The sequence below is a fragment of the Urocitellus parryii genome, chromosome X, assembly GCF_045843805.1.
Source record: "Urocitellus parryii isolate mUroPar1 chromosome X, mUroPar1.hap1, whole genome shotgun sequence".
NCBI classification, from domain to species: Eukaryota; Metazoa; Chordata; class Mammalia; order Rodentia; family Sciuridae; genus Urocitellus; species Urocitellus parryii.
In genome coordinates, this window is record NC_135547.1 from 14573822 (window position 1) to 14600053 (window position 26232).

The 26232-nt window shown below is 39.5% G+C and overlaps 1 protein-coding gene across 1 annotated transcript in view; it reads right to left on the bottom strand.

The window, feature by feature from the left end:
• Positions 1 to 638: 638 nt before the first annotated feature.
• Positions 639 to 26232, bottom strand: part of LOC113185180 (putative MAGE domain-containing protein MAGEA13P) — a 121135-nt gene continuing 95541 nt past the window's right edge. Inside the window, exon 3 of the mRNA XM_026392198.2 lies at positions 639 to 1682. Coding sequence (XP_026247983.2) covers positions 639 to 1682 — 1044 coding nt within the window. The remainder of the gene's footprint in view (positions 1683 to 26232) is intronic.

Here is a 26232-nt window from a genome sequence, read left to right on the forward strand (position 1 = left end):
GAAGGAATGACAGCTTCCCAAATCCCCAAGTCCCCTGGATCAGGGCATTTACACTTGACTGCTGGCATCTGGAATACCACCTCCTCATTTCATCTTTTACTTGATCTTTATGTTTTAGAGAACATCTTACCATCTTCCTTGCTGATCTTAGAATCTCCATTGCTAATACAATTCATTCCAATGAGCAGATACTCAATGCTCACAGAATAAGCAAGCCAATAAACCAGGACTATATTTATCAATATTTAATTTATTGCATATTCTTAAACCAAAGATGTATGTATCTTTAATTGTGCACAACGATCAGACAAAATGGAAATAGAAATCTTAAGATGAATCATCTTTTACATTTTCCTACATTTAATGATTTTCACATTTTTAAGAAAATTTTTATTCCAACACCATGGTATACTGTTGCAGATCACAAAACAAAGTTTCTCAATTTGTTTTTCAAAATATCAAAACTCATTAAACCTAATAAGCAATAAATGTGTGACCAATGTAATTAGTAGACCTAAATTTCGAAGCTAATAAAACTACTAAACAAAATGTGAAAATACCAAAAAGAAAATGTTTCTCTCAATCTCTTTACTACTTAAAACTTTTCTCTTTGAGCAGTTAGGTATCTTTATGGGACTTTACTCGGGATAGGAAAAGCATCTGGACTTTGAATTGTCACTGTCTACAGTAGTAGCATCACCTGCAGATCTTGATCTTTCTCTTTCTTCTCTAAAAGCTTCCCTATACAAGGATGAGAAAGAAGTGGGGCGATTCCCACTGACTTTCGAGAAGAACTCTAAGACTTTTATCTTACTAGTCTCAGCATATGATTTTGGACCCCAAACTAACTCATACAATGGCGGATTACTATTTGGCACCTGCTGGTATTCCAGGTATTGCTCCTGCACTAACTCTCTAGTTATGAGCTTCCTGCAGTCCCCAGACATGAATTCCCTCTTCCCATGCACATCAAGCATATTCATCATCTCCCATATCTTCTCTTCCGATGCACAGTTGCCCTCCATGAAGATTATACCCAGGATAAATACCAGAAGGCCAGTCTTGGGCATACCCTGGTCACTCATCTTCCTGTAATAGGTGAGATCTACCATTTCGATAAGCATGTAGGAGTGGCTAGTGGGATCCACTTCCTTCACTTCAATACCAAAAACAACCTCCATACATTCACAGGTATTCTTGAAGATTGCAGAGAAGTAGTCCTTTTGCTCTTTAAGGACACTCTGCAGCATTTCTTCCTTTGTGACAGGCTCCTTTGTTTTATACTTGGCGATAAGGAAATTCACCAATTCACCCACTCTTTTCTCTAGTATATTAATAAGAGAGACTTCGGGATCCCTGCAGGCAGATGAGGCACCTACATCACCTTCTTGGCCACTAGAACCTTCACTGGACTGGCCTGTTAGACTGGATTCAATAAAAGCAGTTTCCAAAAGACTTTGAGAAAGACTCTGGGTAAGATTTAATAGACTCTGGGAGAGGACAGGTGTTCCAGCTTCAGGCCATTCTTCCATGATGCTCAGGCTTGAAGCAGGGGATGAGGTAGCTATAGCAAGCACTTCCTCAACTACAGGAACATCAGGATCAAGTGGATCCACTTCCTCTCCTTGAGCGCGGAGGGGAGTGTACTCTTGAGTCTTCTGCTTAGAAGGAATCATAATTAACTGCAAAGACAAACCAGAAGGGTTGTTAACACAAATTGGTCTGAGAGGGGAAGAGTGTGAAAAACAACCTCCTAAACATTGACAAAAGCCGTCTTCCCTCAGACAGTGCTCTAGGGCCTCACAAGTCTTCTGTCCTTCTCATCAGCCTATCTCCTAGGAACCTGTAGGAGGATTCGAGAATGCTCTTCATGGTATACTTGGCCAGCATAGTCTGAGGCTGGCAGCAGAGCAGGTAGATTCAGAACTATGGGGTCTCTTCATTTTAGAGGTAAGGTCCCAGATACACATTCAGGGTGTGCATCTCACCATGCCTTCTAACATGGCTGGACCCTCTTCTACTCTATGATCTGGGGATTATGTGACTCATTTCAAGGCCTCCACCCCAAGTTTCTGGAGCCTCTGTAAGAGAAACAGGTTTCAGACTGCAGGTAGGCAGAAATAATTGGATTCTGTAAGATCTCTATAGTTATGAAGTGGATGGGCCCTCCCAACAACAGACTAAAAGGAATGGAGAGCTAAGCTCCATCTGCTCTTGTGCACAGGGGCTCTCTATCCTCATACTGATTTATTGAAAGGCCCAAGATTCCTCCCTCAGCTGAACTGAATCTAGCTCACTACAACTATCAGGTAGGAGTAAGGGCACAACACATCTGGAAACCCAGTGCCCAGGGCCTTTCAGGTCAGGGCCCCCAAACGTCCAAGGCATAGGGGGGGGGTCCTCTCAATCTAAATTCAGGTTCTTCACCTTGACTCCTACCTTGGGTCATCTCAATAGGCTGACCACATGTGGCTACCTGTTGATGTGAGGTTGCCCCTTTAGGCCAAGACCTTCACCTCCTTCAGACCAATGGAAAAAAAAACTGAGAAGATATCACAGTCACATCTGCCCAGGATCTCCTAGGGCAGACAGCAGGGGCTCAACCCAGTATGTCCTTTAGGCATATGGTAGTACTCCCTCAGGGTCTGCTCCTCTATACCCAGCAGAACCTGGGACTCCTTCTGGTGACTTGGTCTTCTCAAACAACAAAACAATAATAACCAATCCTCACCACCCTTACACAACCAGGTCATCTGGAAATGAGGGGTGATTCAGATAGACCTGTGTGGGCTCTGCCAGAGTTAACAGGGGTGAAGCAGGTTTCTTTGAGGACCACCTTGGAGTAAGAGTTACTCTTAATCCTCCTGAAGGTATTCATGTTTACTCCTGACTGGACCTACAATCCTTCCCTTCTGCTATCCTGAGGATATATCCCTCAGGCCAAGGCCTCCATCTTCCAAATGCCAACAAGGAACATAGATGGAGGGAGGGGGTAGTAGGGTGGTACCTGTGCCAAAGAGCCCTACCAGGGTTTTCCAGAAATTATATCAGGATAATAGAGCTAGATCTCTATCTATAATTGGAGGTCCTCTCAGGCCTTTTTCAGAGGCCATATTTTGATTCCTGGTACAGCTGGGGCTCCTCTCTTACTTGACCAAGATTATCCGAAAGGAAGTGAGGGTGAGTGTGAGAGACAGGTCTACCGGGGCTCACAAAGAGCAGAGTAGTTGTCTGTGTGGATCCCTCTGAGTGATGGGTTAACGGCATATTTATTCTCAACAAGGCATATAACTTTTTTAAAATTGGCAATAGAACCCAGTGAAGCATAATGACTGAACAATCTCCAGGTCTTTTTATTCTTAATTTTGAGAAAGGGCCTCAATAAGTTGCTGAGGCTAACTTGCTTTTCTCCTGCCTCAGCCTCCTGAGCCACTGGGATTACAGGTGTTCACAACCATGTCCAGCCAACCTTTTCCTTTTTCTAAGGTGAGAAAACCACCTTTAAACCAAGGCCAGAGTCAATTTTTCCTTTGGTACCAGGGACGGAACCCAGGGGTGCTTAACCAATGAGCCACATCCCCAACCCTCTTTTGTCTTTCATCTAGACACAAGGTCTCACTGAGTTGCTTACAGCCTTGCCAAGTTGCAGGGCTGGCTTTGAACTCTGGATCCTCTTGCCTCAGCCTCCTGAGTTGCTGGGATTACAGGTGTGCACCACCATGCTCAGCCATTCTTTCCTTTTCCTAAATTGAGAATGCCTCCCTTAAACCAAGGCCCCCAACTCAGAGATGCCAGACAACAAAGTAAAGGGAGTAGAGGGGGGAGACCTCTTCCAGACAATGGATGTAAAGGGAGTAAAGTGGGAACCTCTGCCTTATAACCACACCAAGGGCTCTTAGAAAAATGGTGCGTTGGGGGTCCAAGATGGCAGAGGAGAGGAGATACAGTTTCTGGCTGCTCTGTGCATGAATCCAAGAAAGCAGTCAAACAGCTTCTCCATGAGGTCTTGCCTTGATGAAATTCAACATCTCAGAGCATGTGACAGGACCCCATAGAGCGGATTTTCGCAGACTTCACCTAAGCGGCGAACAACAGACAGTTGGTAAGACTCTAGAAGACTCTAGAAGCTGGTCCCAAAGCCTGCAGTTAGAGCACATGTGCTGATCACAAGAAGTGGATCAGAAGCACCAAATCAGCACTGCTTCAAAATGCCAGACTACGCTCCGCTCCCGCACAGGTCACCAGACCAAGTTCTGGCCATAGCATAAGGCATCCCAGCTCCACCCACCTCACCAGACACCTCGACATGGGAAATAGGAAGAATCCATCTTGGAAAAACCTTTCTTGCCACCTTTTGGTGGGCATGGCTACCAGCGTGATTCTGCTACTGAATAGAACTTTGCATGAAATAGAACTTTAAGAACTGAGTCACCAGAATAATATAATAGAGGAACTGCATAAGCCCCCCTTTTTTATTTTCTTCCTCTTTTTTCTTTTTTTATTTTTCTTCCTCTTTCAACTTCTTAATTTTTACTATTTTTACTTTGTGTAATTTTCTAAATATGTGTTTGATTTTATGCATTCTATGGTACTCCCATGTACTTGTCTACCCTAAATTATCTCCCGTCTATTCTCCTGTACTAACCCTCTTCATTAGTTATCCTCCAAAGTTGCTAAGATATATTAACCCCATACCCTCACATCTTTTCCCCTTTATAACGTCCTACGCCCAACCCCCAGTTCTCTATCCGCCACCAGAAACTGTACGCCTTTTATGAAACTACTGACTATACTTTAATAATTAAATCCAATATTTCTAGACAGAGACTAACTATAAATGTCTCAATAACAAAAATTGGCTCATAGGTGATGTATTGTTGATATTGGGAACTGTTAACATTGTCCTTCCCCACAAAGGAATGATCTTGGAACTATGCAAGAGCACTACAAATCTATAGGGTAAAAACAATTACACATCAGTCCCACAGAGCTAGAAAGAAAGGCAAGCAACAAGACAAGAAAGTACCACAAGTCAAGTCAAGACAAAGCATCATTAGAAGAATTAACATTTACAATAGAAAAAAAGGACAGATAAAGATTTCTGGATATACATGAAACAGATGTTCTGGAATCTCAAGGAAGACATTAGACAGTGAAAGATCACTTTGACAATGAGTTACAAAAACAAATCCAAGAAGCAAAAGGTCACCTCTACAGAGAAATAGAGGTTATAAAAAAAACCCACAACCAGAAATCCTTGAAATGAAAGAAATAAACCAAATTAAAAACTCAAATGAGAGTATCACCAGCCGAGTAGACCATTTAGAAGAAAGGACATCAGACAACAAGGACAAAGTATATCTAGAAAAGTACATAGACAGCACAGAGACTGATAAGAAACCATGAGCAGAATATCCAAGAAATATGGGATAGCACAAAAGACCAAATTTAAGAGTTACTGGGATAGAGGAAGGCATAGAGGTCCAAACCAAAGGAATCAGCAATCTGTTTAATGAAATAATATCACAAAAATTTCCAGACATGAAGAATGAAACAGAAATCCAAATACAAGAAGCCTACAGGATGCCAAATGTGCAAAGTCACAAGAGATCCACACCAAGACACATTATAATGAAAATGCCCAACATAGAGAATAAGGAGAGAATTTAAAAAAAAAAAATCAAAAATTTATTAGTTGCTCAAAACATTACATTGATCTTGACATATCATATATCATACATTTATTTCAAATGGGGTATGAATTCTTATTATTCCCACGTGTATAGATTGCAGGATCGGATTGATTATACAGCCACGTTTAAGTGAAGTCAGCCAATTCCTAAAAAACAAATGCCGAATGTCTTCTTTGATATGGGGGAGCAACTCAAAACAGCAGGGAGGAGGAGCATGAGAAGGTGATTACCATCAAACAGTGATGAGAGGTGGGAGGGAATGGGAGAGAGAGGGGGAATTGCACGGAAGATGGAAGGAGACCTGAATTGTTATACAAAATACATATAAGAGGATGTGAGGCGAAGGGCAGGGAAAAAAATAAGAGAGAGAAATGAGTTACAGAAGGAGAGAATTTTAAAAGCCACAAGAGAAAGGAATCACATTACATATGGGGTAAACCAATTAGGATAAGGGCAGATTTTTCAACACAGACCCTGAAAGCTAGAAGATCCTGGAACAAAATATTTCAAACTCTGAAAGATAATGGGCTCCAACCAAGAATCTTATATCAGCAAAACTAAGCTTCAGATTTGAAGATGAAATAAAAACCTTCCATGATAAACAAAAGTTAAAAGAATTTATAGCTAGAAAACTGGCACTAGAAAACATCCTTGGCAAAATATTTCATGAAGAGAAAATGAAGAACAATGAAAACCAGCAGAGGGAGGTAGTAAACTAAAAGAAAAATTAATCAAAGGGGAAACCCAAGTAAAGTTAAATAACAAAAATAAATATGGCTGGAAATACAAACAATGTCTCAATAGTAACCCTAAATGTTAATGGCTTAAACTCACCAATCAAAAGACATAGGCTAGAAGATTGGATTAAAAAAGATCCAACAATATGCTGCCTACAGGAGCCTCATTTGATAGGAAAATACATACTGAAGGTGAAAGGTTGGGAAAAAAATCATACCACTCACATGGACTACAGATCAAGCAGGAGTCTCCATACTCATATCAAACAAAGTAGACTTCAATCTAAAGTTAATTAAAAGGGATAAAGATGTACATTACATATTGCTCAAGAGAACCGTACACCTACAATACATATCATAAATATATACGCCCCAAACAATGGTGCAGCTATGTTCAAACAAACTCTTCTCAAGTTCAAGAGTCAAATTGACCACAACACAATAATCTTGGGTGACTTTAACATACCTCTCTCACCACTGGACAGATCTTCCAAAAGTTGAATAAAAAAAAACTATAGAGCTAAATAACACAATTAATAACTTAGACTTAACTGATATATATAGAATATATCAACCAGCATCAAGTGGATACACTTTGTTCTCAGCAGCACATAGATCCTTCTCAAAAACAGACAATATACTATGCGACAGGGCAACTCTTAGCAAATACAAAGGAGTAGAGATACTACCATGCATTTTATCAGATCATAATGGATTGAAATTGGAAATCAATGACAAAATAAAGAATAAAAATTTCTGCATCACATGGAGACTGAACAATATGCTACTGAATGAACAGCGAGTTACAGAAGACATCAAGGAGGAGATTAAAAAATTCTCAGAGGTAAATGAGAACACAGTCGCAACATATCAAAATCTCTGGGACACTATGAAAGCAGTACTAAGAGGAAAACTCATTGCACGGAGTTCATTTCTTAAAAGAAGAAAAGGTCAACAAATAAATGACCTCACACTACATCTCAAAGCCCTAGAAAGAAGAACAAATCAGCAGTGAAAGCAGAAGGCAAGAAAAAATTAAAATCAGAGCTGAAATCAATGAAACTGAAACAAAACAAACAATTGACAAAACTAAAAGTTTATTCTTTGAAAAAATAAATAAAATTGACAGACCCTAAGCCATGCTAATGAAGAGAAGGAGAGCAAGAACTCAAATTACCAGCATACATGATGAAAAAGGCAACATAACAACAGACACTACATAAATACAGAAGATAATTAGAAATTTTGAAGCCATATACTCCAATAAAGTAGAAGGCAGTAAAGGCATCGATAAATTCCTTAAGTCATATGATGTACCCAGATTGAACCATGAAGATATACACAATTTAAACAGACCAATATCAAGTGAGGAAATACAAGACGCCATCAGAAGCCTACCAACCAAGAAAAGCCCAGGAATGGATGGATAAACAGCCAAGTTCTACAAGAACTTTAAAGAAGAACTAATAAATACTCTTCAATTTATTTCAGGAAATAGAAAAAGAGGGAGTACTTCCAAATCATTCTATGAGACTAATATCACCCCAATTCCAAAACCAGTCAAAGACACTTCAAAGAAAGAAAACTTCAGATCAATATCTCTAATGAACATAGATGCAAAAATCCTCAATAAAATTCAGGCAAATCAAATACAAAAACATATCAAAAAGATTGTACACCATGATCAAGTGGGGTTCATCCCAGGGATGCAAGTTTGGTTCAACATACAGAAATCAATAAATGTAATTCATCACATCAATAGACAAAGATTTAAGAATCATATGATCATCTCGATAGACGCAGAAAAAGCATTTGACAAAATACAGCACCTCTTTACGTTCAAAACACTAGAAAAACTAGGAATAACAGGAACATCTCAACATTGTAAAGGCTATCTACGCTAAGCCTCAAGCCAACATCATTCTATATGGAGAAAAACTGAAGGCATTCCCTCTAAAATCTGGAACAAGATAGGGATGCCCTCTCTCATCACTTCTATTCAACATAGTACTTGAAACACTGGCCAGAGCAATTAGATGAAAGAAATTGAAGGAATCACTATATGAAAAGAAAAACTTAAACTAGCACTATTTGCAGACGATATGATTCTATTCCTAGAAGACACCAAGAACTCCACCAGAAAACTTCTAGAACTAGTAAATGAATTCAGCAAAGTAGCAGGACATAAAATCAACACCCATACAAAGGCATTTCTGTATATCAGTAATAAATCCTCTAAGGAAATGAGGAAAACTACCCCATTCACAATAGCCTAAAAAAAAAAAAATAAGATACTTGGGAACCAACTTAAAAGAGGTGAAGGATCTATACATGAAAACTACAGAACCATAAAGAGAAAAATCAAAGACGACCTTAGAAAATGGAAAGATCTACCTTGCTCATGGATAAGCAGAGTTAATATTATCAAAATGACCATACTACCAAAAGCACTATACAGGCATAATACAATTCCAGTCAAAATCCTAATGGCATTCATTCCTTGCAGAAATAGAAAAGGCAGTCATGAATTTCATCTGGAAAAATAAGAGACCCAGAATAGCTAAAGCAATTCTAAGCAGGAAGAGTGAAGCAGGTGGCATCACTATACCAGACCTTAAACTATACTACAGAGCAATAGTAACAAAAACAGCATGGTATTGGCACCAAAACAGGCCAGTAGACCAATGATACAGAATAGAGGACACAGAGACTAACCCACAAAATTACAATTATATTAGACAAAGGTGCCAAAAACATGCACTGGAGAAAAGATAGCATCTGCAACAAATGATGCTACGAAAATCGGAAATTCATATGCAACAAAACGAAATTGAATCCCCTATCTCTCACCATGCACAAAAATTAAGTCAAAATGGATCAAGGATCTAGGAATTAAACCAGAGACCCTGCGTCTAATAGAAAAAGTAGGCCCTAATATATCAATTGGGATTAGGCCCCAACTTCCTTAATAAGACTCCTATAGCACAAGAATTAAAACCAAGAATCAACAAATGGGATGGATTCAAACTAAAAAGGTTTTGCTCAGCAAAAGAGATAACCTGAGGTGAACAGGGGACCTACATCCTGAGAGCAAATTTTTACCCCTCACACATCGGATAGAGCACTAATCTCTAGGGTATATAAAGAGCTCAACAAACACCAAAAAATCAAATACTCCAATTAATAAATGTGCCAAGGACCTGAACAGACACTTCTCAGAAGTGGATATACAATCAATCAACAAATATACAAAAAAATGATCATCTCTAACAATCAGAGAAATGCAAATCAAAACTACTCTAAGATGATATCTCACTCCAGTCAGAATGGCAGCTATTATGAAGAAAAGCAACAACAAATGTTGGTGAGGATGTGGGGAAAAAGGTACACTCATACATTACTGGTGGGACTGCAAATTAGTGCAGCCAATTTGGAAATCAGTACGGAGATTCCTTGGAGATCTGGGAATGGAACTACCACTTGACCCGACTATTCCTCTTCTCAGACTATACCCAAAGGACTTAAAAACAGCAAACAACAGAGACACAGCCACAAAAATGTTTATAGCAGCACAATTCACAATAGCTAAACTGTGGAGCCAACCTAGATGTCCCTCAGTGGATGGATTAAAAAAATGTAGCATTTATATACAATGGAATATTACACAGCACTAAGAAAACAATAAAGTCATGGTACTTGCAGGTAAATGGATGGCATTGGAGAAGATAATGTTAAGTGAAATTAGCCAATCCCCCCAAAACAAACACCGAATGTTTTCTCTGACATAAGGGGGAGTGATTCACAGTGGGGTAGGGAGGGAGAGAATGGGAAGATTAGATTAATTCTAGCCAAGAAAAAAAATGGGGTGGGAGGGAAAGGGAACTAACAAAGATGGTGGAATCTGATGGTCATCCTTATACAAAATACATATATGAAGATTTGAATTTGGGGCCAACACACCTTATATACAGAGATATGAAAAAAATGTGTTATATATGTGTATTAAGAATTGTAATGCAAAAAAGCACATGTATAATGGCATAAGTTGGTGTGAATATACTGTAGGAACAGATATGAAAAATTGTGCTCTGTATGTGTAATAAGGATTGTAATGCAAAAAAATAGTTAAATTATAAGAAAAAGAAAAAGGGTGCATTTCTATGGTATTCTCCCATTCTGCCATGACAAGTGTTTTCAACTGTACTCTATCAAATGGTACTTATCTTCACACCTGGGAGAGCCTGCACCTCCTCTGATGAGCAGAGGTTCAGCCTTCACACCAAGGCACTCACCACCCTGAAACGCTTCACCTGGATAGGATGTAAGGGAAGGAAGAGGCTAAGCTGCGTAGCATTTCCTGTGGTCCCTAGTGCTAACACCAGGGATCAGGGTCAACTTTTCCCTTGGTGCCAGGAACTGAATCCAGGGGTGCTTAACCAATGAGCCACATCCCCAACCCTCTTTTGTCTTTCTTCTAGACACAAGGTCTCACTGAGTTGCTTACGGCCTTTCCAAGTTGCAAGACTGGCTTTGAACTCCAGATCCTCTTGCATCAGCCTCCTGAGCTGCTGGGATTACAGGTGTGCACCACCATGCTCAGCCATTCTTTCCTTTTCCTAAATTGAGAATGCCTCACTAAAACCAAGCCCACAACTCTGAGATGCCAGACAACAAAGTAAAGGGAGTGGGGGGGGGCGGAGAACCTCTGCCAGAAAACGAAGTAAAGGGAGTAGAGGGGGGTAATCTCTGCCAGACAACTATGTAAAGGGAGTAAAGAGGGAACCTTGGGCTCTTAGAAACTACACCTCAAGCTCTTGGAAAAAGGGTGCATTTCTATGGCTGTCTCCCAATCTACAATGAAAAGTGATTTCAACTGTACTCTACCAAAGGGTACCCACCTTCACAACTGGGAGAGCCTGCACCTCTCCTGATGAGCGGAGGCTCAGCCCTTCACACCAAGGCACTCACCACCCTGAAACGCTCTACCTGGATAGGATACAAGGAAAAGAAGAAGCTCAGCTGGGTAGCATTTCTTGGGGTCCCCAGTGCTGACACCAGGGATCAGGGTCAATTTTTCCTTTGGTAACAGGGACAGAACACAGGGGTGCTTAACCAATGAGCCACATCCCCCAACCCTCTTCTTTCATCTAGCACAACGTGTTGCTAAATTTTTTAGGGCCTCGCTAAATTGCAAGCCTGGCTTTGAACTCCTGATCCTCCTATCTTAGCTTCTTGAGCTTCTGGGTTTGTAGGTGTGCACCACCGTGTCCAGCCAACCTTTTCATTTGTCCAAGTTGAGAATTCCTCCCTTAAACCAAGTCCCTCAACTCCCATAGATGCCAGATAAGGAAGTAAAGGGAATAGAAAGTGAATCCTTTGCTGTAGAACCGCACCTTGGGCTGTTAGAAAATGGGTGCTTTTCTGTGGATCTCTCCCAATATGCGGTGGCAAGTACACTCAGCTTTATTGTATCAAAGGGTACTCCTCTTACAATTGGGAGAACCTGTGCCTCCCTTGAGAAGCAGAGGCTCAGTTGAGACCAAGGCACTCACCACCCTGAAATGCTCTTCCTAGATAGAATGCAAGGTGAGGAGGAGGCTCCAGTGGGCAGCATTTCGTAGAGTCAGCAATGTTGATAACAGGGATCAGGGTGCATTTCTCTTATTTGTTTTTATTTTGGTATTGGCGCTTAACTTTTGTTGTGCTTAACCAGTGAGCCACACTCCAAGCCCCATTTTGTGTTTTTATTTACAGACAGGGTCTCACTGAATTGCTTAGGCTTCGCTAAGTTGCTAGAGCCGTCTTTGATCTCAGGATTCCCCTTTCTCAGCCCCCTGAGCCACTAGGATTTCTGCCTGGCCAGGGGGAATTTCAATGTTGTTCTGGGTTCTGTGGTGGGTACTCTCCTTGTCTCCAAGGTCATATTTAATGACTGGGACATATATTTCCATATAGTTCCATTTCCTGAACTCAGCCAAGACCCTACCATGGTAATACCAACATGAAGTGCTGAGAATTGGGGGAGGTGTCTCTGCTTGACTGTCCCGTCTGAGCTCCCACAGCTGAGTGCAGGGGTGCAGTTCTATGAGCTACACTGGTAAAAGTTCCCTCTGCCCACCATAATCATCATCTTGATGCCTGACGCTGATTGAGAAGCCTCCTTCTGCTCAGCGGAGTCTGAAAAACCGCTCAGAAAAACTATTCCCTAACTTCAAGATGGGCGACCAATACACCGCATCCGGGAACCCTGCCTTGAGTCATCGAGGGCTGACAGAAAGGGAATGGCTAGGATGAAAATGGGGGTCCTATTTGTGGTGAGATGGACGTTACTCTTCTTTCTGGATTACTCACCTTTAAGTAGGACGACAGCTGCCTTGAAATCCAACAAAGTCTTGGTGTCCGACACCGTCTAGAGCTCCTTCAATCTTCCGACCTCTGTGGAGGCCTCCTCACATTCAGATTTTCAAAGCCAAAAGCGGAAGTTACTATAGGCCACACCCACATCCGGGCACTCCACGTGGGGTTTATTAGGGCTGATAGCAGGATCGCATTGTGCAGATTCTCTTTTGGTTGAGATGGGAAAACCCATAAATCACAGCTGTGTCCGCACTCCGATTTCTGACACCCTCTCAGTGTGTCGATGTGAGGCCACACCCCTCAGATCAATGCCCTTACTGCCCTGAGACAACCAATATGGGTGTGAGGTACAGCCTCGCCAGACAGACTCTTAGGAGGCTTACATGAGTCGGGAGGTTTCTGTGTGATTTCTCGTGTTCTGGGTTGGAGGTTACTTTCAGTCCTTCTCAAAGTTTTCACACTTTCTCCTAATGGGACCTGCCCTGCCTGCCTTCATCAGGTGTTCTAGTTCTCTGAGACAACCCTTCACACAACGTCGAAGGTGTTGCTGGTGGTGCTTGTTCTCAACTTCCAGAGACTAACAATTAATATTGTTAATAAATATTAATAAATAAAATTAATAAATACTAACTATTTTGCAGCTATGTTTATTAGGGTTATTGGTCTCTAATTTTTCCCCTTGGCTTGTCTTTATCTGGTATTGTTGTCAAGGTGATTCTGGGGAGTTCCTCAGAGGTCTTGCATACTGGTTTGACTTGCTGTTTCTGAGCTTATTTTCTATTCAGATTTCTACCAAAGAATCTCATCTGGTTGAAGGGGAGCTTCCAGCTCCAACCTCTTTGAGCCACCAGATAATGAAATCAACAGATGTCAGCAGTAAGTCTCTGTACTATAGAAACTGATGATACTGGTTTTCACTTGGTCGCTAACACTTTGGATTGCCTACAGGTGTTTCCCCAATCTTCCTATCTCAGTTTCCTACAGGAGGACTGCTCTTCTAATTCACTCTCAGGAGCTGCAATGATATTGTGGGTTCCTCTGATGTGCCATTTCTTTTTCAGTCCTGTTTCTTTCTTTTCAAACCTATGTTTTGTTTTGTTTTTTTCCTTTTTCTTGGCTCAGAGTGCTTGCTAGCTAGCTAGGAATTCTAGTACAGTACCAAATAGGTAGGATGCTACTCCATTTCTTGACAGTTAAGCTCATATAGATCCACAAACAAACACATTAAAGGTTTTGATAAAAGCCCTGAAGTTAATAAATCTACCAATTATAAAGCATCAGTATGTTACAGGTACTAATCTAAGGGATTTTTTTTAAGAGAGAGAGAGAGAGAGAGAGAGAGAGAGAGAGAGAGAGAGAGAGAATTTTTTAATATTTATTTTTTAGTTCTCGGCGGACACAACATCTTTGTTGGTATGTGGTGCTGAGGATCGAACCCGGGCCGCACGCATGCCAGGCGAGCGCGCTACCGCTTGAGCCACATCCCCAGCCCCTAAGGGATTTTTTTTTAAACTAGCATTTTTGAGCAATTACTATTACCAGGTATTTAATACAGATGATTACATTTAATCTTCACAGTGACTTTTTAATAAAGTAGGTATTACTATTGACCATATTTTATAAATAACATAAGGCAAATCTAGTAGGACATTGAGTTAACATTTTAATGTGGTTCAAAGTCTGAATTCCTTTTTTTTTTTTCCTGGAGGGCTTTGTCATTTCATTAAATTCACCTAAAATTCAATGAAGCAGGGGTTAAGTATATGTTAATTTTTCTATATCACTTGACTCATATGGTATATATCAAGAATCTATACTTCTACGTCATATTAAATTAAAATTTTATTCTAATATCTTTACTTTAAAAAACAGATAATAGCAATATAGATTACCAAAGGTTACATTGATTTTTAGGTTTTGAGGGAAATGTAATGCATTTGAAATCATAACTCACATGGAAACCTAAAAGAGGCCTCTATTTTGGATTGTCAGTTTAAGGCCAGTGGAAGCGATTTAGTGAGACCCTCTTTCAAAATAAAAAATAAAAGGACTGGGGATGCAGCTCAGTGGTAGGTTGCCCCTATCTATCTACACCTCTCCCTCTCTCTGTCCTCCACCCACCTCACATACACAAAGGCCTCCATTAGCTTGTTAATATCTCCATCTTCATTTGTCTACAGAATCACCTGCAGACAACATGAGATGGTTTTCCAATTAGGCAAGCAATTTAAACACCAAATGAGTCAATTTGAGACTGATTTACAAATCTTCCTAAGGTCCTACAGAGGTAACTCCTGTTTTTCACTGATAATGATTATGAGTTACTGTCTTCAATGGTTTTCAGAGACGGGCTAAATTACTAATTGTTTTTGCACTAATTATTTACAAAGTAGCAATACTTTGCTGTCTTATTTATGGTTGTCTTTAAACAATCTCTGCCCTATGTGTGCCTTGTCCACTCACCCCCGATTTGCCACTGCGGACTTCTGGATGGCTCTTATGCTGAATACCCTTAACTGTCCACATCCCATCTGATAGAGAACAAAGATTTTTGCTTACTTGCCCCAACTTCGCACTCTTTCATCAGGAAGCAGTTTGGAGATATCCTCACCCATTTTCCCATAGAAATGGAATGTAGAAATTGTCAGTGGGAAAATGTAACAGTGGTCCACTTTTTTACTTTAAGTATAGCCCTCCCTGCTCTGCCACTGTAACTTTTTTTTTTTAATACAAAATAGGCATGTTCTTTCTCTATCTCTCCCGTTCCTTAATCTCAGGTGAAATAGGATTAACTTTCTTCCCATCCTAGGCAGTTATCTGTCCTTGAGCATACATTCATCACAGGAACAAAGTAATTCAGACTTCAGGGATAGCACCAGAAGATCTCAAAAATGGCTATCTCCCAAATTAACAAGTGAATTACAACTCAGAACACATGGAAGTAGCCTTTGAATCACCTCTTTAAAAGCCCCCTACTGGGGCTGGGGTTGTGGCTCAGTAGTGGGGTGCTCACCTAGCATGTGTGAGGCATTGGGTTCTATCTTCAGCACCACATAAAAAAAATAAAGAAAATAAAGGCATTGTGTCCATCTACTACTAAAAATAAAAATAAAAGCCCCCTGCTGCCGGGCACAGTGGCACATGCCTGTAATCCTAGCGGTTTAAGAGGTTGAGGCAGGAGGATCATGAGACAAACCCAGCCTTAGCAACTTGGCAAGGCCCTATGCAACTTAGCCAGACCCTGTCTCTAGATAAAGAAGAGGGCTGGGGATATGGCTCAGTGGTTAAGCACACCTGGGTTCAATCCCCAGTATCCCCCCCCCAAAAAAAGCCCCCCCCCAGTGATGGGCAGAATCACCGCCTCTAGGACAGAGCCACCTGTTTCCTCCTGTGCTAGCAAAGCAATAAAACTTCTTTTCCTCAACACACACACACACACACACACACACACACACACACACACCAATAAATGACCATGTAAAGTAGAGCAATGATCAACAAAGAGCAATATATTGCTGTTAGCTGCAGGACAGGCTGAATAAATGCAGGGTAAAACTGAGTACCCAACCCCCACCGTTCATGTCCCTTCCTTTTGGGGCAGTTATTTGGTGCCTTTTCCCTTTACTTCCTCCCATTGTTTTTCGATTTGAAACCCGTACCTCGCTCATGCCCAATCCACTTGAAGGCAGAAGATGACACCCTTAGCAACTACTGTGTGACCCAATCATTGTATGCCAACAAGGCAACTTGCAGACCCAGAGACCCTATTAGATTCAATCAGCACAGCAAAGGGCTATAAAAACCTCCTCCTGCTGGGCTCGCTCGCGCGCGCGCTCTCTCCCTCCCTCCCTCCCTCCTCTTTTTCTCTGGTCAGATACCACTGCAATAAAGATCCCTTGGTCACTCTGAGTGTTGTGGACACTTTCCTTTAAATTGCTTAGATGCATGTAATACTGAAGTATATTTTTCCCTAAAGAGTTTTTAATTAGTACTTTTACATACAAAGTCATTTTAGTTTAAGAATACCCACATTGGTGTTTCCAAAATTGACATAAGATCACGGGCAGATCATTTTGTTCATCTATAATTGTATAGTTTTTCTAAGGCAGCGGGGAGCATTTGCTATCATGAGCCAAACAAAGCCAAACATTAGTGGCCCTGCTATGGAATAAGTCTTTTTTGATATGTTGATAGTAGAATGACACGTTGAGAATGAACAATGTGAACTGGCTCATAGGACCTTTGAGCCGTATGATACATTTAAGACTTTTAAGTGAATGAATGGGTGAAAGTCATGCATGTTTTGTTTTGGTTATATTTCATCTGTAAATGAAATACTGTATTCATATGACATTTATTATCATAGTATTGTGTAGCATTTCCTAAACTCTGACCTGCTGGGTTCTCCTTCTTAATTTATTCATGGTAAACCTTAACCTACCAGGAGATCTCAAAAATTCTGTAGTTGGAGGGGGCAAGATGGTAGATTAGGGTGAGGCAGTATTTCTCCTAGCTCAGCTACCCAGGACTCAAGCAGCAGGAATATTCCTTCTTCTGGAGGCTTAGAGTAAAAAATCCTGAGACTGGGTCAGTCAAACCAAACTGTTTGACTCATTAAATGGATAAAAAAAAAGTTTCCTTGAGTTTATCAATTGTCTGTGGAAAGCAGATCCAGGAACAATCTTGAGACGGCAGCACCATGGCCCCAACAGGAACTGGAAACCCAGATCTATGAGTTCGTGGATAAGTCCCTGTGGGCCTGTCTAAGCCAAGCAAGAACTTGACTGGGCCTAGAAAACCTGTGGAAAGGTTGAAGAGGTTGGAGAGAACCAGGCTCTACCCAGCCCTGAGAGTCCTATGGCTCACAGGGGCTGATGGAGCCAGCTGTAGTGGGTTGGGAGGTTGGGAAGGTGGGTATGAGGGCCCTTGGCTCTCCTTAAGTCCAGTCAGCTGGTCTGGCACCTACTGGTTCTGAGAAACTGATGTGACTCCATTTTTTAAAACAGCTTCTACCTCAAGGCCTGTCCAGAGGGAGGGGGCATGACCCTTGTCCTTGGAAAAACCCACAGAGCACTCCTAGGCACATAGCCACCCTGCTGAGATGTTTGTCTGCAAATTGATAAACCCAGCCTTATTCCCTCTTAAAATTGGGAACCATCTCGCCACAAAGACATAAAAAAGCTAATTTCGGCTTTACTATAAATTACTGCAAATTCTGAACTTGCTTGGAATGCCTACCTGTGCCTTGAACTCACCCATGCCTGGCTTTCCCTTATCAGATAGGAGCCCTCTCTGAAACTTTAGTGACAACTCATAAATCTTGGCCTTCCCTGGCCAGATAACGACCTTCTCTGAGGCTCTACTGAACTTCATAAATTCTGATGTCGGGGTCAGCAAAAAATATAAACTAGCATTTGTGTTATGCTCGTCAGAGTTTTGTTATCTGTAACCCTCTTTGGGGTATCCCCTCAAAACCTATAAAGTCTCACTAAACAAAGGACCAGAACTCACTCCTCAGGACCACTGCATCGGAAACACTTGTGAGTCCAGGCTCAAGCTTGCAATAAAGACTCTTGTGTGATTGCATTGAATTCGGCTCCTGGAGGTCTATTTGGGTCCCACTAATCTGGCATTACAGTTCCTGGCACCCACCCAGGCCAGAACTCATCAGTTCCCCAGAACTAGCCCATTCCTGGGGGTTTCAGCATCCACCCAGTTCCCTGTTATCCACCATGCCCTGCAGACACTGGTCTGGCACTTGCTAGCTCCCCTGGGCTTCTCAGTCCCCACTCCCATAACCTGGCCCACCACTCTGTCTACTAGGCCTGCAGCTTTACCCCCCAGCCCATATCCCAGCCTGCTGCTTCATTGCCCAGCCACAGCCAGCTTGCCCAATAAGCCAATTCACTGCTAGGCCCACCTGTGGCTTCACAACCCAACCCACAGCCTGGCCCACCCACACTAATTTCCCATGAAGGAAAGTTGGGAAGTTTTAAACCTAAACCTTCAACTCAGAGAGCAACACAATAAAAAGGAAGGATTCAATTTTTACCACACACACATCAGAGTACTAATCTCTAGATTATAAAGAACTCAAAAATCTTAAAACAAGAATAAAAAACAATCAATAAATGGGCCAAGGACCTGAACAGAAACTTGTCAAAAGAGGATATACAACCAATCAACAAATATATGAAAAAATGTTCCACATCTCTAGCAATTAAAGAAATGCAAATAAAAAAACACTATTCTAAGATTTCATCTCACTCTAGTCAGAAATGGCAGCTATTATTAAGACAAACAACAATAAGTGTTGGCGAGGATGTGGGGAAAAGGTACACTCACACATTGCTTGTGGGACTGCAAATTGGAAGAGCTAATATGGAAAGCAGTATGGAGATTCCTTGGGAAACTGGGAATGGAACCACCATTTGACCCAGCTATCCCACTCCTCAGTTTATACCCAAAGGACATAAAAACAGCATACTATAGGGACACATCCACATCAATGTTTATAGCAGCACAATTCACAATAGCTAAACTGTGGAACCAACCTAGATGCCCTTCAGTAGATGAATGGATAAAAAAGTGATTACACACACACACACACACACACACACACACGTACAATGGGATATCACTCAGCATTAAAAGAGAATAAAATCATGGCATTTACAGGTAAATGGATGGAATTGGAGAAGATAATGCTAAGTGATGTTAGCCAATCCCCCCCAAAACAAATGCCTAATGTTTTCTTTGATAAGTGGATGCTAATACATAATGGGGGTGGGGGGAGCATGGGAGGAATGGAGGAATATTAGATAGGGCAGAGGGGAGGGAGGGGAAGGGAGGAAAAAGGGGGAGGAAGGCTGAGGGTAGGAAAGATGGTGGAATGAGATGGACATCATTACTCTAAGTACATTATGAAGACATTAAAAAAAAAGGAAGGAGGTGACAATCCATGACCCATACTCCCACGCTTAGGTCATACCTCAAAATGAAATGAAAAGAAAGTTATTTTGGCACAGCAAACACATATCCTCACTGACTATTTAGTCTAACATAATGGAAATGACTCCATAACTTTATAACATTTCAACAAGATTTTTATTTTATTTTTTTATTTTTTTGCTGTTTTGATTTTTGTTTTTGGTTTTCTAGGTTGGGTTTTGATTTATTTGAATATGTGCTGATTGATTCAAGGACTCATATACATATACATATTTGTCTCCATCTCCTTATTTCTTGCCTTTTTGTCTTGGAGGTGTTGTTTTACCATGTGCTGTATTTTGAGGGTTAGGGTTTTTGATTAGAATATTTTTTGGGGGGTACTGGGGATTGAACTCAGGGCCACTCAACCAATGAACCACATCCTCAGTCCAATTTTATATTTTTTATTAGAAACAGGGTCTCACTGAGTTGCTGAGCATGGCTTTCAAATTGCGATCCTCCTGTCTCAGCCTCCCAAGCCGCTGGGATCACAGGCAAGTGCCACTGTGCCAGCTTGATTAGAATATTTTTGATTTTGTTTTCTATCTCCCTTGTCTCCCTCTCTCTTTTTTTCTATTCCTGACAGCTAAATTCTATTCTCTGTCTACTGCTTTATATTCTTCTATTTTTGTCTTTCCCTTTCTCCTTAACCACACCTCCTAAATTACCACTGCATCTGCCCTATTTACCCTTTGAAATTTCAAACACCTTTCTAGCCTCCTATCTCTTCTTTCCTCATACATAGATCTATCCTTAATACCTCTTAATACTAATTTATTTTATATATATATATATATATATATATATATATATATATATATATATATATCTGCCTCTACCACCAATGTTAGAGCAATAATTTATATGGTAGAAGTCACGGACAACACCTATTGTTTGATTTTAAGCCAGAGATAATTCATGATGATGTACTGTTTTTACTGATGGAAACTGATGATCCTATTATTTCTGCATATTGTACCAATTGACACTGTAAATATCAAAATAGGAACTAAGTACCCAGTCTACTGCTATATATTGTTGCATAGATTGTTGCTGTTATTGGGCGCCCCCCCCCCAATTCAATCTGTGAGGTACTATAAACTCATAAGGTAGAAACTCTACAGCTTCAGATCAATCCAGAAAGATGGGTATACACATAAATGAGTGAAAAAGCAGGAGAACAAACTGTCCCAAACAACATAGAATACCTCAACAATAGATTCCATTGACACCACAGTAGAAGAAATTTAATGATGGAATTCAGAAAATTCATGGTTAAACTGATCTACACAATAAAAGATGGGGTAAGAAAGAAAGAAGAGAAAATATAAGAAGTGAAATAGTAATAAGAAGATCGAGATCCTGAAGAACAGTCAGAAATCCTTGAAATAAAGGAATCAACAAACCAAATTAAAAACTCATTGGAAATTATCACCAGCATACTAGACCATTTGAGAGACAGAGTTTCAGTCAATGAAGACAAAATATATAATCTTGAAAATAAAGTAGACTGCAGAGAAAATATGTTAGGAGGCTACGAACAGAATGAATGAAAAGATCAAACTAAAGATTTAGCAGGATTGATGAAGGCTCAACCAAAGGAATACATGATATTTTCAATGAAATAATATCAGAAAATTTCCCAAACAAGAATTAAATAAAAAATCAAATACAGGAGGCATATAGGACCCCAAATATACAAAATTATAACATATTCACACCAAAACATATTATTATGAAAATTCCTAACATACAGAATAAGGATAGTTTTTTTTTTAATGAAGACTGAGATTTTTAAAAAATACTTTTATTTATTTTTTATGTGGTGCTAAGGGTTGAACCTAGTGCCTCACAAGTGCTAAGCAAGTGTGCTACACTCCTGCTTCTAAGGATAGAATTTTAAGGCTGCCAGAAAGAACAGCATATTTCAAGGCAAATCAACATGGATCTCAGGTAATTTCTGAACTTGAACCTTAAAAGATAAGTGGTCTTGGAATAATATATACCAAGCTTTGAAAGAAAATGGGTGCTAGCTATGAATATTATACCCAGAATTAAGCTTCAGGATTAAACTTCAGAATTGATGATGAAATGAAAACCTTCCATGATAACAAAAGTTAAAGAATTCACAATTGGAATGCCTGTACTACTAAACATACTCAATAAAATATTTCATGGAGAAGAAATGAAAAATAAAAGTGGAAATAAGAAAAGGTAGGAACTACACCAGAATAATATTCAATCAAAGGAGAAACTAATTCAAATTAAAAACTAGAAATAAATCAAAATGACAAGAATTAAAAATCATTTCTCGGGCTGTGGCTGTGGCTCAAGGCTAGAGTGCTCACCTGGCATGTGTGAGGCACTGGGTTTGATCCTCAACACCACATAAACATAAAAATTAAATGACAATATTTGTCCACCTACAACCTAAGAAAAAATGCATATAAAAATCATATCTCAATAATAACATTGACTATAAAAGGCTTAAACACATCAATCAAAAGACATAGACTGGCAGATTGGATTAAACAACAAGGCCCAACAATATGTTGTCACTAAGAGACTTACTTCACAGGTCCAGACATCCATAGACTGCAGGTCAAAGTACGGGGGAAAAAAAAACCATATCATTCACATAGATCTTGTAAACAAGCAGGAGTTTCTATCTTCATATCAGATAAAGTAGACTTCAAGCCAGAGCTAATCAAAAAGGACACAGAAAGCCTTTTCATACTGCTTAAGAAAATTATACATCAAGAAGATATAACAATCATAAATATTATTGCCATAAACAATGAACTATCTGCATACATCAAAGAAATCCTTCTTGATTTCAAGAATATTTAAAATAAACCACAACATAATATTACTGGGTGATTTTAATACACCTCTATCATCACTGAATATGTCCTCCAAACAAAAAGTAAATAAAAATGTGATAGAAATAAAAATGAAACGAATAATTTTTGACTTAACCGACTTATATAGAATATTTCATCCATCAAAGCCTAAACATACTTTCTTCTTGTATCACACAGATCCTTCTCTAAAATAGAATATATCTTAGTCCAAAAAGCAACTCTTAGCAAATACTAAGATATAGAGATAATACCTTACATTCTATCAGACCATAATGGAATGAAATTAGAAATCAACAATAAAACAAAAAATAGAAGCTACTCTTACATTTGGTGACTAAATAATGCATTACTAAATGACCAATGGATAGTCGAAGAAATCAGAGATGAAATTAGAAAATACTTAGAGGTAATGAGAATCATGACACAACTTGTCAAAATCTCTAGGACACTATGAAGGCAGTTTTAAGAAGCAAGTTCATTGCATTGTTTTCATTCTATAAAAGCATAGAAAGTCACCAAATAAATAACCTAACACTGCATCCCTAAGCTCTAGGAAAAGGAGAACAAATCAACACTAAAAGCAGTATAAGATAGGAAATAAGTAAAAAAAAAAAAAATCAGAGCCAAAATTAATCAAATTCAAACAAATGAACAACAACAACAAAAAAAAAAGTTCAAAAAAGAGACCAAAAAGTTGGTTCTTTGAAAAAATAAATAAAATAAATAAACTCTTATCCAGGCAAATCAAGAAAAGAGAGAAATACAAATAACTAAAAATCGTGATGAAAAGGAAATATCACCATAGACTTTTGTAATAAAGATGACAATCAGAAACTATTTTGAAAATTTAAACTCCATTAAAATAGAGGATCATGATGGCATTGACAAATTTCTAGAGACATATACCCTACCCAGAATTAACCAGCAAGACATAAAATATTTAAACAGATCAATTTCAAGCAATGGCATTGAAGACACCATCAAAAGACTACCAACAAAGAAAAGTCCAGGTCCAGATGGATTCTCAGCTGAGTTCTACCAGACATTCAAATAAGGTCTATTTCCATGAAATAGAAAAGGAAGGGACCCTTCTAAACTCATTCTATGAAGCTAGTATCACTCTGATACCAAACCAGACACATCAAGAAACAGAAAACTTCAGACCAATATTCCTCATGAACATAGATGCAAATATTCTTAATGGAATCCTGGAAAAACACATGCAAAAACATATTAAAAAGATAGTGCACAATGATCAAGTGGTGTTCAATCCAGGGATGCAAGGTTGTTTCAATACATGGAAATCAATAAATATAATTCATCACATCAAAAGACAAGAACCACATAATTATCTCAATAGATGAAAGGAAAAGCATTTGACAAAATTCAGCATCCATTCGTGTTCAAAACACTAGAAAAACTAGGGATAGTAGGAATAAACCTCAACATCGTAAAAGTTATATATGCTAAACCCAAGACCAACATTAATGTAAATGGGGAAAAAATTGAAAGAATTCCATCTAAAACCTGTAACAAGACAGGGCTACCTTCTTTCGCCACGTCTATTCAACATAGTCCTTGAAACCCAAGCCACAGCATTAGAAGAAAGAAATTAAAGGGATAGGAATAGGAAAAGAAGAATTCAAACTATCCCTATTTGCTGATGACATGATTCTATTTTTAGAATACCCAAAAAATGCCACCAAAAAGCTTCTTGAACTCCTAAATGAATTCAAAAAAGTAGCAGGATATAAAATTGACATCCATAAATCAATTGTGTTCCTATACACCAATGATGAATCAGCTGAAAGAGAAATCAGGAAAACTATTCCATTCACAATAGCCTCAAATAAAATAAAATACTTGGGAATATATCTAACAAAGGAGGTGAAAGCCCTCTACAATGAAAACTAAAGAAAGAAACAGAACACTAAAGAAAGAAATTGAAGAAGACCTTAGAAAATGGAAAAGTCTTGGATAGGTAAATTTATTTTCATTTTTATTTTTTTTATTGTTGGTACTTCAAAACATTACACAGTTCTTAATATATCATATTTCACAGTTTGATTCAAGTGGGTTATGAACTCCCATTTTTACCCTGTATACAGATTGCTGTATCACATCAGTTACACTTCCATTGATTTACATATTGCCATTCTAGTGTCTGATGTATTCTGCTGTCTATCCTATTCTCTACTATCTCCCCTCCCCTCCCCTCCCCTCCCCTCCCCTCCCCTCTCCTCTTCTCTCTCTACCACCTCTACTGTAAATCATTTCTTCCACTTGTATTATTCTTCTCTTACCTCTCCTTTCCTCTTATATGTAATTTTGTATAACCCTGAGGATCAACTTCCATTTTCATGCAATTTCCCTTCTCTCTCCCTTTCCCTCCCACCTCTCATCCCTGCTTAATGTTAATCTTCTTCTCTAGCTCTTCGTCCCTACCCTGTCTTTAGTTACTCCCCTTATATCAATGAAGTCATTTGGCATTTGTTTTTTAAGGATTGGCTAGCTTCACTTAGCATAATCTGCTCTAATGCCATCCATTTCCCTCCAAATTCTATGATTTTGTCATTTCTTAATGCAGAGTAATACTCCACTGTGTATAAATGCCACATTTTTTTTATCCATTCATCTATTGAAGGGCATCTAGGTTGGTTCCACAATCTTGCTATCGTGAATTGTGCTGCTATGAACATCGATGTAGCAGTGTCCCTGTAACATGCTCTTATTAGGTCTTTAAGGAATAGACCGAGAAGGGGAATAGCTGGGTCAAATGGTGGTTCCATTCCAATGGTGGTTCCATTCCCAACTTTCCAAGAAATCTCCATACTGCTTTCCAAATTGGCTGCACCAATTTGCAGTCCCACCAACAATGAACAAGTGTACCCTTTTCCCCACATCCTCTCCAGCACTTGTTGTTGTTGGACTTCCTAATGGCTGCCAATCTTACTGGAGTGAGATGGTATCTTAGGGTGGTTTTGATTTGCATTTCTCTGACTACTAGCGATGGTGAGCATCTTTTCATGGACTTATTGATTGATTGTATGTCCTCCTCTGAGAAGTGTCTGTTCAGGTCCTTAGCCCATTTGTTGATTGGGTTATTTGTTATCTTATTGTCTAATTTTTTGAGTTCTTTGTATACTCTGGATATTAGGGCTCTATCTGAAGTGTGAGGAGTAAAGATTTGTTCCCAGGATGTTGGCTCCCTATTTACCTCTCTTATTGTTTCTCTTGCTGAGAAAAAACTTTTTAGTTTGAGTAAGTCCCATTTGTTGATTCTAGTTATTAACTCTTGCGCTATGGGTGTCCTATTGAGGAATTTGGAGCCTGACCCCACAGTATGTAGATCATAGCCAACTTTTTCTTCTATCAGATGCCGTGTCTCTGATTTAATATCAAGCTCCTTGATCCATTTTGAGTTAACTTTTGTGCATGGTGAGAGAAAGGGATTCAATTTCATTTTGTTGCATATGGATTTCCAGTTTTCCCAGCACCATTTGTTGAAGATGCTATCTTTCCTCCATTGCATGCTTTTAGCCCCTTTATCAAATATAAGATAGTTGTAGTTTTGTGGATTGGTTACTGTGT